Consider the following 13705-nt stretch of genomic DNA (forward strand, 5'->3'; position numbering starts at 1 on the left):
TGTTGGGGTGTTGTGAAATTTTCTGGTATTTGTGAAATCTTGGTGAAATGGTGGGGTGTTAGGGTTGGGGTTCAATGTTGGGGTTGAATATGGACTACATGCCTTCCCCCCCCCATATTCCTCCACCCATCAAACTTTCCGCATCTAGATGCATGTCAGCATCTCAGCAAGCAATCACCTTGATAAACAATAATGGTGCAGTTAACAGACCATTTCTTTATTCCAAACAGTGTTCTCTGCAGTTTCATATAGAAGTTGGGCAAGAAGTGGCTGGATACAGCAGACACCTGTAGCAGGATTTTGGTCCTCCTAAGCAAGCAAACTCAACGTGCGTCTTTCCCCCCCCAAATTGATTGGACTCCTGCAGGTTGCTCATACCACTCACTGCCCATCTGCTTGACCCCCCCCTCACCCGGCCAATGAGAGGTTTATTTAACCCTTCACAGGGCATGTAATGAGGCATGCCCCTCGGACCAATGCCAGCCTCCAAACAATAACCCTCTAATCCACCCGGTACACAACGTACCCCAGTCTACCCCAGCCCACCTTCCCCTATGCCCTGCTCATCCTCCACTCCTATCCCCTCCCCCTGCACACACTTGCAGGACAGACACAGATGGTTTATGTTGTAAGAAGTCATTAAGTCAGCGCTAACAGTTGGTGGGTTGGTTTCCCTTTTGTGCCTATGATCCAATTGAGAGATATGTCCTGATCTGTGTTCAGGAATACAGAAGTAAAAAACTCATTGAAGAGCTTAGCCTTGTCTTCCCTATCTGTCACTAATTTCCCTAGTTTGTTCTGTAGGGGTCATATGCTACCCTGTGCCTTCTTTTTACTCCCTATATACCTGAAGGACTTTTTGTTGTTTTTAATTTTCGTTGCCAGCCTAAGTTCCATTTCTGCTTTGGTCCTTCTAACTGCTTCCCTGCAAGTGCAGGCCAAGTAGGTATATTCAGCTTTGATAGCTACCCCCTGCTTCCACAGCCTATATGCCTCTTTTTTGCCCCTAGGCTTTCCTGGATTTCTCTGTTCAGCCAAGAGGGTTTCTTGGCGACTTTGCCCCCTTTTCTGAGCAACAGGATTGTCTCCTTCTGCACCTGTAGGATTGCTCCCTTTAGGAATGACCACCCTTCCTGGACTCTCATCTCACCAACACTCCTGTTTTTCAGTGCCTAACTAATCTCCTGAGCACACTGAAGTTAGCCTTTCTGAAGTCTAGCACTTCTGCCCCACTGGTTATCTTCCCCATCCTATGCTGGATAGTGAATTCAGTCAAGTGATGGTCACTGTCCCCTCAGTTACCTTGTGTCAGTAGATCCCCCACCAAGTCATCCCCTGTAGCCAGCAGCAAATCCAGTAAGGCGTTTCCCCTAGTGGGACCGTATACCTCCTGCATTAGGTGAAGGTCCTATATGCAGGTTAAGAACCTACGTGAATGGTTGGATCTAGCTGACTGCTCCGCGCAACAGATGTCAGGGTAGTTTAGGTCATAGTTTCTCAACCTGTGGTACGCGTGCCCCTGGGGGTACGCAAAACACAGGGTGGGGGTACGCAGGTAACCCAACACTCTCTCTCTCACCCTCTTTTCCTCTCTTGCCCTCTTTTCCTCTCTCACCCCTTCCTCCTCTCAAAACTATGGCAAAAAATTTGATGCGCCACGCATTGCACAGCACTTTAAATTCCCCAGTAATAATTTGGCGTGCCACACTTTGTGTGGCACTGGGTTCAGCCCTCCTAGCTTTGGCCAACATCACCTGTAGCCCAGGTACGTACTTGAGTTGTGCATCCCTGGTGTAAAAGGTGGCAACCCTACCCACACCAGGTCAGACATCTGTCATATCTCGGCCTTATATACACAGCCCTTCTTCCAACATATGGCACACGTTAGTCTGTAAATATAAAATCCCCTGAAAAATTGAGTGTTGGGGTACTTATTAACATTTTCAAAAGTTAGGGGGTACTTGTTACTTAAAAGGTTGAGAAATACTGGTTTAGGTCATCCATGACAACCATGTCCCTTGAGAATTCCAGGTCCAGCTCATCTTCCTGATGTGGTGGCCTGTAGTAGACCCCTACTACCAAGTCCCTTTCCCCCGACCCCCTTGCAGTCTGACCCACAATAGCTCAATTTGCCCCGCCTCTGGTCCTATCTTGATTGTGGAAGATGTATATTGCTCCTTGACATAGAGAGCAACACCTTCCCCTCCACCCTTTTTTCCCCTATTCTATCACGTCTGTACAGCCTATAGCCCTCAATGCTTACTGGCCAATTGTGGGTAGGGTCCCACCAAGTTTCAGTTAGCCCAACCATGTCCAAGTTCTTGTTTGCAAGCAGAAGTGTGAGTTCCTCCTGCTTGTTCCCCAGGCTCCCAGTATAGAGAAACTTGAGCCCCGCAATGGGTACCCCCCTGACTGATGCCCATCAGGCCCCTTAGTACTTACATGGGCTGTTCCAGCACATGGCTCATGGTTTGTTGATCCTAAGTTCTCTCTGTTGTCTGCATCCCTGTCCCCTGATGAACCATGGTTTAATCCGGCTTTAAACCATGGTTTAATCCTGCTTTAACCCCGCCAACCATGGTTTTGCCAACCATGGTTCTGCGTATCCATGCTTAATATTCTATATACCATTTTGGCTACCACAGTATACAATTTTGAATAACCATGGTTTTCCATGGCTGCGCATCAGCCCGCCACCTGCCATTTTTCTCATAAGCCTTTTGTCCTGCCAACCAGGGTTTTGCCAACCATGGGAACTTTCAGGAACCTAACCCCAGCAGGTGGCCCTACATCAAGGGCTCGGTGAGCAAATGTTCACCAGGGCACCCAAGGGGAAAATCAGGAGCAATGGCCACAAACTCCTGGAAGATTGATTCAAGCTCAACATTAGGAAAAATTTCTTCACAGCCAGGGTGTCCAGACTGTGGAAAAAGCTCCCTCCAGAGGTGGTGCAACCACCTACCTTGGAAATCTTCAAGAGGAGACTACACAGTCACCTTGCTGGGGTCACCTGACCCCCAGTTATCTTTCCTGCTTGGTGGACCCGATGATCTTCTGAGGTCCCTTCTGACCTTACAATCTATGAATCCCAGCTGTAAAATGAGAATAAAATGCCCACTTTTGTGAAGTGCATGTGTTGGTGGATTTCAGAACATACACACATACTATAAAGGCGGAGATTTTAGACCTGCTCATAACTGAGAGAGCAGATTTGTAATTGGTATTAAGACCTCTAAGAGGCAGAGTAGCAAAGTGGCAAAGGCACTTCATGGCTATGGAGCCATAGTGAATTCAAGCCTTATACCAAACACCACACTGCCAGTCCACCCAGCTGTAAACGAAGACCTGGCTGTTTGGCTGAGTGTCAAAAGTAGCTGGATATGATGCTAGCCACATTGCTGCTTTAAGTGTGCTGGAGAAACTGTGCTAACCATGCTGGGTCAATGGGCTGTGATAGGCTCAGTCAGACCTTAACTAAGTGATCTTGGCTCTTTGCACTAGATTCACTTGTCTAGAAACTCGCTGCTTCCTTTTTTATTAAGAAAGAAAAATAAGTTGTTCCCTCAACTTTCCTTTTCCTATGGGAAAAAGATCTTGAAAATGTCATAACAGCTGTCACAGAACAGTCTTGCTCTGCCATCATCACTGATTTCCTCTCATTACCTCCACCATCAATTAGTCCTAAACCCACACACCCACAATTTAGTCCTTATTACACTTCAGATACGTAGATGCAATGACTGACTCAGAATACACATTTAATGCTTTCCTAGGTCAATCAATGTGAAGCCAGCTAATCATTCCCTTTAAAATGTATAATGGCTTTTTGACTTTTTGCCCTATTGGTTTGTGATCACCTGGACCCAGATAGGCTAATTTAGATGTGCACTTAAAGCAATGTCTCTTTAGCTTTAATAAGATCAGGGTAGAATTAGAGAATGGAAGGTTATTTTGCATGACTTACAAATTCCAGGCCCAAATCCACACCTCTTAGGAGTAAAACCCTAAAAAATTCCAAAACAAAAAACAGGCATCCTGAGTAAATCAAGCAAGATGCTTTATATGCTGTCAGAGCCAATATCTGGACATTTCCTATGCTCAACAGGATACCCAATCTCCAGTTTCCTTTCCGGTGCCCCAAGGCTTCCAAGGAAAGGAAACACCAAGATTTCACCTTTAAGGAGCTACAGCCTGTTATTTTCAAGTGGTCTCCAACAAAATATGTTGAAAATGGACTCCGTGTTTGTCTTTCACCGGCCTACTGTTCTGCCTGCCGAAAGCCATATAACCTAAACCACCACACATTTGATAACGGCAGATGGCCAACAGCTTTTTGTCCAAACAGGCCTTGGATTACATCAACACAAAGATTTAAAAAATAATAATATGTTTCCTCTTCCCAGCTGAAAGGGAAGGGGAATGTGATAGGGTGTCAGTAGGCCTATATCTGGCTATTAGATAGCCAGTTCTCACCTGCAGCACACCTGGCCCATGGATCTAATTCATCTCCAGGAAGGAAAATCCTTCCCTGCTATTCTTCTCTGTGGTGTTTTAATACAGCTGAAAACTTTGAATAGTTCCTGATGCCAAATCTTTCATAGCGTGCACATCTCAGTGGCCACCCACAAGATCTTCAAATGCATGAATAAACCAAAAACTTGGAGTAAACAACTAGGGTATGACTTGCTGAAACACTGATGTATTTGTGCATGAGACGTCTATTTAGTTCAGCTGATCTGCATTTATTTGAAGAGAAAGAAAAAGCCTTCCCAGTTACATTAAGTTCATTTTTATTTAATAAAAAAACAGTATTGTTTAAAAATACAAACACTTTGGGTGATTATCCAGCATTTTTCCCTGTGTGCCTTGTAAAAGCTCAAACCAACCAATGTGTGGGAAAAAAGAAAAAAACAAATCACCAGACAATTTTGGCCAGAGCTGTAATGTTGAACCAATTAAATTACACCAAATATATTATTATACCTTTGAAATGGCTTTCAGACCAATAAATAAAAAAAAGACAAATTCAAATAAAAAAGCCAACTTTGTATTACAAAAAAATTAAATAAAAATCACAACACTAATAATAACAATGTGCAGTCAAGTTTTTTTGTTTTTGTTTTTTTTTCCATTTCTTCTAGGAATGATAACATGCCAGTAAATCCCTACTTAACATTTCCAGTTTGGCAGCAAGCAGTCAATCATTCATTCACATTTGTACACAAGACAGCAGGCCTGGGCAAATGCCTAGGTAAATCTGAGCCTTCTGAATGGCACTATGCTCGACACAAGGTCACGCTGAGTCCCACTTCCATCATCTTTAAATGTATATATATCAATTAAACATTTAGAGCCAGATTAACTGCTGGTCAGTCAGGGCAATTCTACTGAAGTCAAGTTCCATTGGGTCAATGGAACTGTGCTGATTTACGCCAGCTGAGGTTTTGGCACCTATCTCCAGAGTACAGAATTAAAGAGTGTCTTCTGACCATGACTGGAAAACTCACCTAAATTTCTGAAACACTACAGACTCTACCTGAAGTAAGAGGACAAAGCAAACCTGTTAGTTTTGTACCCTGCAAAACAGCACATTCACTTTGGAGGGGCAAAAACCCATGTAAGTAGGGTTTTAAAAGGATGTTTCAGCATCACACTGAAAGGTGTGTGTCATGTAGAAGTGGACTGACATTCCACTGCTTATAAAAGTGAGTCAAAGTTAGCTTTGCTGCCTGGAAGCACATCTCTCCAGAATTTCATGATAATGTCATTTACACAAGGGCTGAATTTGGCCCAGTGTCTAATGATGGAGACAGGAGAGATGTATCATCCCTAAAGACAGATGAGTTGATTCAGGAGTTTGTCTTTATGCTAGCTAATCCATCTGGTTTTTAAGAAGGCACCAACAAAGTGAAAGACCATGGCACAATAAAGATTTCAGCTGGGAAACAGCTTCTGTCTATTTGAGATGGTGTTGCAGAATCTCAGAGAAGCCCAAAAGGAATCTCTTGAGCACTATTTCCCAATGGCTTTTAGGATTTTAGACCAGGCCCAGAGATGATGGGCCAAATTCTGTTTCAACTGAAGTCATGGGGATAAAAAGCAATCAAAATCTACCCTGTTACCTTTTGCTTGTATGATTGGTTGATGGGGCTGTTTGTTCAGACTTTTAGATCTGTATCCAATTTGATGTGATTTACCAAAATCTGCCTTTAGTCACACTGGTACCCAGTGAAACCAAGGGCCATTGGCTAAATGAGATCCAAAATAATATCCATAAGACTCCAGTTTGCCCAGGCCTGTCAAACACATAGTGCGCCTTTCTAACATAGGCTTACATTCAGGTAATCCAGTAGACCCACATGGTACCTTTATGGGAGTTGAAGCCTTTAGTCTAGATACTTAGATATGTCTAAGGATACATCTACATATCCTTCCCCTTTTCAATACCATTTCTAATACCATTGCTTAAGCAGTACCATCTACTAATACACACAGAGCTACCTGCATTTTCACACCAAATCCTTTAAGTCTACTGTTATTTCAGTGCTCATATACCAAATCCTTCTGTTCCATTACTACCTACTTAGAAACACTCTTATTTGGAGAAAGGCACATTCTTCTGACACACAGACCTCTGTCCACTTACTACATGCTATAGCCTTCTCTTAAGCTAACATTCTAGAGGCAAACTATTCACCACTCTCTGATTTTACATGCTAATAGCAAAGTGGCACCATTTGTTGACAGTGATAATGACTGGCATATAGAAATCATATTTTTTTAACCCCTGAGAGAACTTATTACATACCTCTTCCTAAGTATTTGTTTGACTGGCAATCTGGAAAACATCACAAATCTCATAAATCAAAGGAATGACATCAACTAGCCTCTTAAAATGTACATCTTTTAGCTCAGACTACTTTTTCAGTTGCTGTATTTTTTCACAGAGTTGATGGCAAGAAAGAATATATGCTCCTTAATAATGAACAGCAATCTCATGGTATATATAAAATCTGAGTCTTAAGCCCTATGCTTCAAACATTTTTGGTAATGTCCACCATGTACTGAGGGTGACTATGTAAAGGTCCCCATCCCATAACAAGTTCAGTAACTCATAGATTTTAAAGCCAGAAGGTAACACTGCAAACATCTAGTCTGGCCTCCTACATAATTCAGTCTATCTAAATATTCACCTGCAATTCCTTCATTGAGTATAATCATTTCAGGCTCAACTTAAAGTGTATCTTTTTCAAAGGATAGTTAATGTCAATTCAAAGATTTCAAAGTGGTGACGATTCTACCACATACTTTTGTAGCGCTGCTGTCACGATTACTAATCATTGCTGTTCAAAATGTCTGACTTATTTCCAGTCTAGCTTCCATTTCCAGCCATTTTGGATTTTGTTCTATCTTTGGCTGCTCAATCCTGATATGTTTACATCACATGTAAAAAGAGTTTGGTGGGGGGGAGCAACTAGGTAGTATTTTGATAATACCAATGGGAAGTTTGCATAATGATCATGAGATGATTTGGGGTTGATTTATATATATTTCAAGGGTATCAGCTGAGTAGGCACATTCACACCCATTTTGAAAACACTATCACTGTCAGCAAATAGGTAACCTGGCTAACTCCATCATAAAGGTACACAAGACAACTCCCTTCCCTCCTCACCATCTTCACTCTGCTAATTGAGCTTGTTGCAGATCTCTAGCGCTTTCTTGTAAACCTGAGTCACATCATCCATGTCTGTGAGAAGGGAAAAACTGCTGTCCCCCAGGCGATTTCGATAGCGTTTCAGATACTGTGGTCGCGGGCGATTTTGGAGTCCTTCGAAATCTTGGATCTGGAGGAAGTTTTCAGCAGAGACACAGCTCCGTATCCTCTGCCTGTTTGGCCTATTCTCTTGCAAATCCAGCAAGTCAAAGGAGTCACTGGACAGAATACTGTCATCACTGATCACGCTAGAAGGGCGACTGTAACTTCGAGATAGGCCATCCCCAGGCAGTACCACTTCCTCCATGGCTTCCAGCGTAGGAGTGTCAGGGCTGACCAAAGCTGACTCAGTGCTGCTAGTGGAATACTTGCTGTTATGTTTTAAGATGCCCTTACGCCTATAGGAGTGGCTGTGAGACCCAATTCTTGATGTTTCAGTGACACCAGGGGAAATGTCATTGTTTTCTGTTTCATCATTGTTGTCCAAAAGTTCAGAAGATTCACTCCGTTCTGGAGAGGAGTAATATCCAGATTCTCGCTGCTGAGTCTTCTTCAAGATTCCTTTTTTTGGCATTAGGGAAGATTGTTTAGTGCTATATTTGCCTCCTACGTCTCCCTCCACAACACTTTTAATGGCAACACCAGTCCTACACAGTTCTTGCTCTAACTTAAAAGTGGAAGGTAACACTGGGTTGACCACTCCTTCAATGAACCCTGCACTGTGAGACCGATGCTCACTGTTGCTCCTTTTCTTCAAGATGCCTTTGGGTCTCTTGGAGGTTGGCTTGGATGCATTTTCAGCCCCTCCATCCTGGACAGATTGTGCAATGTCATTTTCCTTCTTTGATTTTTTCAGAGATCTCTGTCGCTCTAGCATGACCTCAGAACCTTTGGGTTTGGAAAGGCACTTCATTTTGGTATCAGTCTCTGGCTGGAGGCCAGTAGAACGGTGATGCCAATCAATAAACCTAGCCAGCAGTGGGGACTCTGAGTCCCTCATGGCATCACAGTCACAAACGCTGCTCTTGTAGCCCCAATTAACCCACCAGTGATTGGCTATGTCTTCAATGGTTGCTCGGCGCTCAGGGTTCACCATCAGCATCCACCTGATCAGACCACGAGCATCTATGGAGACAATGACATTTAAAATATAGACTTACATTTTGATTTTAAAACAGAAATGTGGGCAAGGATGATAAGCAGAAATGATGTTTCTCAAAATAGATAAAGCAAAGGTGCTATGCAGGGTAAGGGTATGTCCATTTTCTCAGCATGGGGGAAATGCTCTTAAGTGCTATTCCATATCTGAAGACATATGATCTACCCAGATGAATGTACCATTGGGTCATCAAATAACTGAGTGTTTTTCCATATTAGTGAAGGAATTTAATGTAGATACCGACCTTTCCATCAACCCTGATTATTATAAACCTTAGAGGAAAACAAAAGGGAACAAGGGTATTTATATGACCTCCATTATTGCTTTTGTGAGTATCATTTTTAAAAAGGAGGAAAGGAAGTAAAATGCATTATAATATAGGTTTTTTTATGCATTCTTAAATTTCCACAAAACAAATGACATTGCAATAACTGGGAGGGAAAATATGAACAATGTTGGGAAACAAATGATGAGAGGACAAATGTCTTGTGAAATTTATGAATGGGTCCATAGATTTTCAAACCAGAAAGGACTACTAAGATCATTTGGCTGGACCAGATTTCTTTTGGTGATTTTCTATCAGGGCCCTATTCATTGTGTGATCCCCTTGTTCAGAAATAACTGTGAACACACTGGTATTGAATTCAGACACTGGACCAGGTTCTTGTGCAAGTGATTGCTTCTCCATTACTATTTATCTTCTCTCTGCTTTTGATATCTATATCCCACGATGTAGTTAGACTAGAAGACTGATCTGTATCAGTACCATGTATCAGTTTACAGCTTGTCTGAACAATTCCACTTGCAATAGCTAACAGGCTTTCCACTGTCATAGATCTAGTTAAAAGAGCTTGTTAAAGCTTCCCTAAGGCAATAAAATCTATATGCTATAAAACTTTCATTTCAAAAGGGCTTTGGGAAAACACTCAATCCAGATGGGAATTGATAACAGATGAAGTTTGACAAAGTCTGGGAGATTCTTTTCTTTGTCTTTCTTTCTAAAGAGACACCAGAAAATGGTGGTAGAGGCAGAGTAGAAAGAGGTAGTTAACCGTGTTAGTCCGAAGTCAGGCAGAAAGCAGATATGCACCTTATAAACTAATTAAATAACTAACTAACTATATATATTTATCTTATTTAGTTAGCCTATAAGGTGCATATCTACCCTGCTGAGAGGCAAGACAGACCAGTCATACAGAGCTCCTGCTATGATCTCAGTGCATTACACCCACATTTGTTTGTTTCCTTTTTATACCTGAGGGCTGTGTTGGCTCACGATATTCTCCACTGCTGATCTGCCTGATTAGATTTTTGTGATCAAAGCCATCGAAGGGCATCGTTCCATATACCAGCGTGTAAAGCAATACACCTAGGGCCCAGCTGTCAACCTAAAATGCACAGACAAAAGAGCATGAAGACTAGAAAAGCTGGCTCCTGCAGCCTTCTAAACCACTAGCACCAGAAAAGCGACATAATGCCAAACTGTGCATATTTCTGGACATACAAATATTTCATATAATTTGTAAGCAAAGTAAATGAATGCACCAGAAGGTCAACTGAATACGTCCAACAGAAACACCCAGTGTAGTCCATGCAAACAGTACAATCTGTATAGGGCTAACCTACATGGTCATTATTGCCAAAGCCACTCCATCCCATCCCACTCTACCAACAAAAGTTAAGATGAATTTTTATTTAAACTCTTTCCTTCCCTCCCCTCTGACCTTACCTCTGGGCCTCGGTAAGGTCTTCCATTAACAATTTCAGGGGAGGCATAAAGTGGGCTTCCACAAAAGGTCTGCAAAAACTTGTCTTTGTGATAAAGGTTGGAAAGCCCAAAGTCTGCAATCTGTAAAGACAATTACAAGAGAGTTCTGTGGTATGGACATTTCTCTAATGAAAATAATAGGGATAGAGAAAGATCTATTAGTTAAAGCATCAGGATTTGGAGCCAGGATTCTTGGATTAGATATATAGCTCAGCAACTGATATACTGGGAAGATCAGTCAGGCACTTACTCCTGGGTGCCTTGCATATGTTCGCAAGGGTTAGTTGCATGGGAGCAAATCAATGATAAAGTGCCACTATTTGGATTTTGTAGCACAGTTGTATTTGGCTAGTGGTCCTTAAAATCCAATAGAAGTGAGGCAGTGAATTCATGGGGACCAAGGCAGAATATCCTGAAAGAAAATCGTGTCTTATTCAGCAAGAAGGCAGGGTAGGTATTTCATTTTATAAAATAAATAAATAAGATACATATAGGGTGTGTGTACACAAGATCCTACAGTGCCGTATTGTCCGGTGGCAAAAACTTTGAAGCCACCACTACATCGCCATAGCAACGCACTCCCTTGTTATAGTGCATTCCTAAAGTGACATAGCAGGCAAAAATAACCGAGTGCGGCCGGCATGGCACAGTACAGGCTGTTACTGCACCATTATTTAGTACTTCCAAAGGGAAGTACTGAATGACACCACAGTAACAAAGGCACTGTGCAGCCATGTGTAGACATGCCCTATAGAACACAAGCTTTATCTTATTCAGCACCAAGTACAATATGGAGAACAAGACAGTATGATACTAACTAACTTTTCCAAATTCAACAGGCTCTGATTATTCAGGCATTTAGGGAAACCAAAGGTCAAGTAGACAAGAACATGGGTATAAGGCAATAAAACAGGAGTCCTTTCCTAACTGCAAACAATGGGCCCAAATCCAACCTTCGCAACACACGCAAAACTCCATGTAAGACTCCGCCTGTGCAGGAACTACAGGATTGGGGTCAGACAATTTGTTTATGACTTCAATGTTCTGTTCTTTTCTGTTAAAAAACAAAAGTCTGAACAAAAGTGTGGCCTTAAAAACTCCCAGGTACTTTTCTCCAGCATAAGGAAACATGCCTCAATTTGTATTTCATTTTTTACCCAAACATCTCTGTTGCCCAGTCTATTTTATTCATGCATGCTACTGACCTAAGAAATGCTGGACTGCAAAACTCAGATAACACCATGCACAATAGCTTTTCATGCAGCTATCCTAGAAATCCTATGAGTCACCCTGTAGCTTCTAGCACAGTCAACCTATCCTTTCTTGGAACAAATCCCACTCACATTAGTCTCACTGAAGCCACGGGCAGATTGTGAGAGTCAGGGATGGGTCTGAACCTGAGATCCTGTGGAGGAGTTAGCTTGTTTCTCCATATGGGATCCTCTATAGGGGATGGATTAATATCCGCAGCTATAGGAAATAGTTACATAAAGCTCTGGAGCTTTGATTGGTTTAATGATTTTTTTCCTATTTGGTGGTCTTCAAACTATGTTATAAAACCTAGTCCCAAAGAACCACCGTACAGCAGAAGCTGCTTCCTCTTCCTCGTGCATAAACCCCTGGGGAAAAGAGGAGCAGATGCTGGGCTTTCCCCCAGCAGTGAAAGAGTAGGCAGCAAAAAAATGGGCAAGAAGTTGGGACAATACAGTGCATAAGACAGTTTAGAAGGCATGGGAGGTGATGTGGGAAAAGAACTGGAATAGGTACTGCATGGACCCATAACAACAGTGGCTGCCACTGGTACCAGAAGGACAGGGAGAATGCACACTAGATGTAAGGCTAGTTCTGGCAGCTGGGATCCTGCTATTTACTAAAGATGTCTTAAAGGGGACTTGCAACCATTTTTTATTCTTTCGGAAGTATGAAGAAGATCTGGGGGGTATTTTTCAGAACAGCAACAAAATATATAACATATACAAGACAGGAATTTTCTTCACTTCATAATAAAGTTGTTTTTTTCCTACCATGAAGAAATTATGTCCCAGGGGAAACTAGTGGCATTGTGATGTCACAAGAAACAGGAAAGCAAAAGTAAAGCCATCAGATGGAAAAAGGACTTTTTCTGACAGAATGTTTCAAATATGTGTTTACTGCTACTAACTTATATGTAACTATGATGCTCAATGAATGCTTGGGATAAAGTTTGTCCTTGTTTCAATCCACCTCAATTCCAAAATCTTCTGCAACAAAACCAGAGAACAAGAGAACAAAGAGAGAAAAGAGCAGTATAGGAGATGGTGGACAGGAAGGATTTTGCAGGTCTTCTTTATATATCAGAAACAGGCAAAAAACAACACGATCCTGATTTTTTAAAATACCCTTTGTAGGACATCTTTAAAGCCTTATCTCTCTCATGCAATTTCTATCATCCATCTTTAATATTTTGCTTTACTCTGGGCATGTCTACACATGCCCATTTACTGTGCGGTAACCAGAATTACTGCACAGTATGGGCACACGTCTACATGTGTACTCTTGTACTGAGCAGTAAATATGGTGACTTAATCTCACTTGGGCATAAATTTGATACCTGCATCATGCAGGTATTAAATCTATGCCCAATTAGCAGGGCTGGCCCACAATGTTTGGGATCCCCTGTAAGATACTGTTTTGGGCCCCCTTGATGCAAAGAAACCGGCGTCGGCAGTAGCGGAGGGGGGCGGCAAGCAGCCGAAGAAGCCGCCAGCAGCGGCAGTGGCGAGCAGCTGGACTTGAAGCTGGCAGCAGTACAGAATGGCAGAGTGTTCACAGCCGGAGGGGGTCCCTTCACTGCAGGGCCCCCTGCGGCTGCAGGTTCCGCAGGATAGGACGGGCTGGCCCTGCCAATTAGTTACTGCGTAGTAACACACGTGTAGATGCCTTACTGCACAGTAACGCTGTGTGTGTGGACTGACTTGGGACTAACTTGAGTTCCAAGTTAGTCCACACACAGTGTTAATGTGCTTTAACACCTGCATGTGTAGATATAAGCCTATTCTCACTTACCGTGCAGTAACTTTAA

The 13705-nt window shown here is 42.4% G+C and overlaps 1 protein-coding gene across 6 annotated transcripts in view; it reads right to left on the reverse strand.

The window, feature by feature from the left end:
- Window positions 1-4773: 4773 nt before the first annotated feature.
- Window positions 4774-13705, reverse strand: part of NUAK1 (NUAK family kinase 1) — a 65206-nt gene continuing 56274 nt past the window's right edge. For 5 of the 6 annotated variants that reach the window (XM_025204878.1, XM_025204877.1, XM_025204875.1 and 2 more), the window contains 3 exons: window positions 10606-10725; window positions 10132-10264; window positions 4774-8842 (listed from right to left, as the gene is read on the reverse strand). In XM_025204878.1, the coding sequence (XP_025060663.1) occupies window positions 7689-8842; window positions 10132-10264; window positions 10606-10725 (1407 nt within the window). In that variant the 3' untranslated portion in view covers window positions 4774-7688. The remainder of the gene's footprint in view (window positions 8843-10131; window positions 10265-10605; window positions 10726-13705) is intronic. The other variant, XM_025204876.1, reaches the window with a different exon arrangement.

Source organism: Alligator sinensis, unplaced genomic scaffold (assembly GCF_000455745.1).
Source record: "Alligator sinensis unplaced genomic scaffold, ASM45574v1 scaffold267_1, whole genome shotgun sequence".
NCBI lineage: Eukaryota > Metazoa > Chordata > Crocodylia > Alligatoridae > Alligator > Alligator sinensis.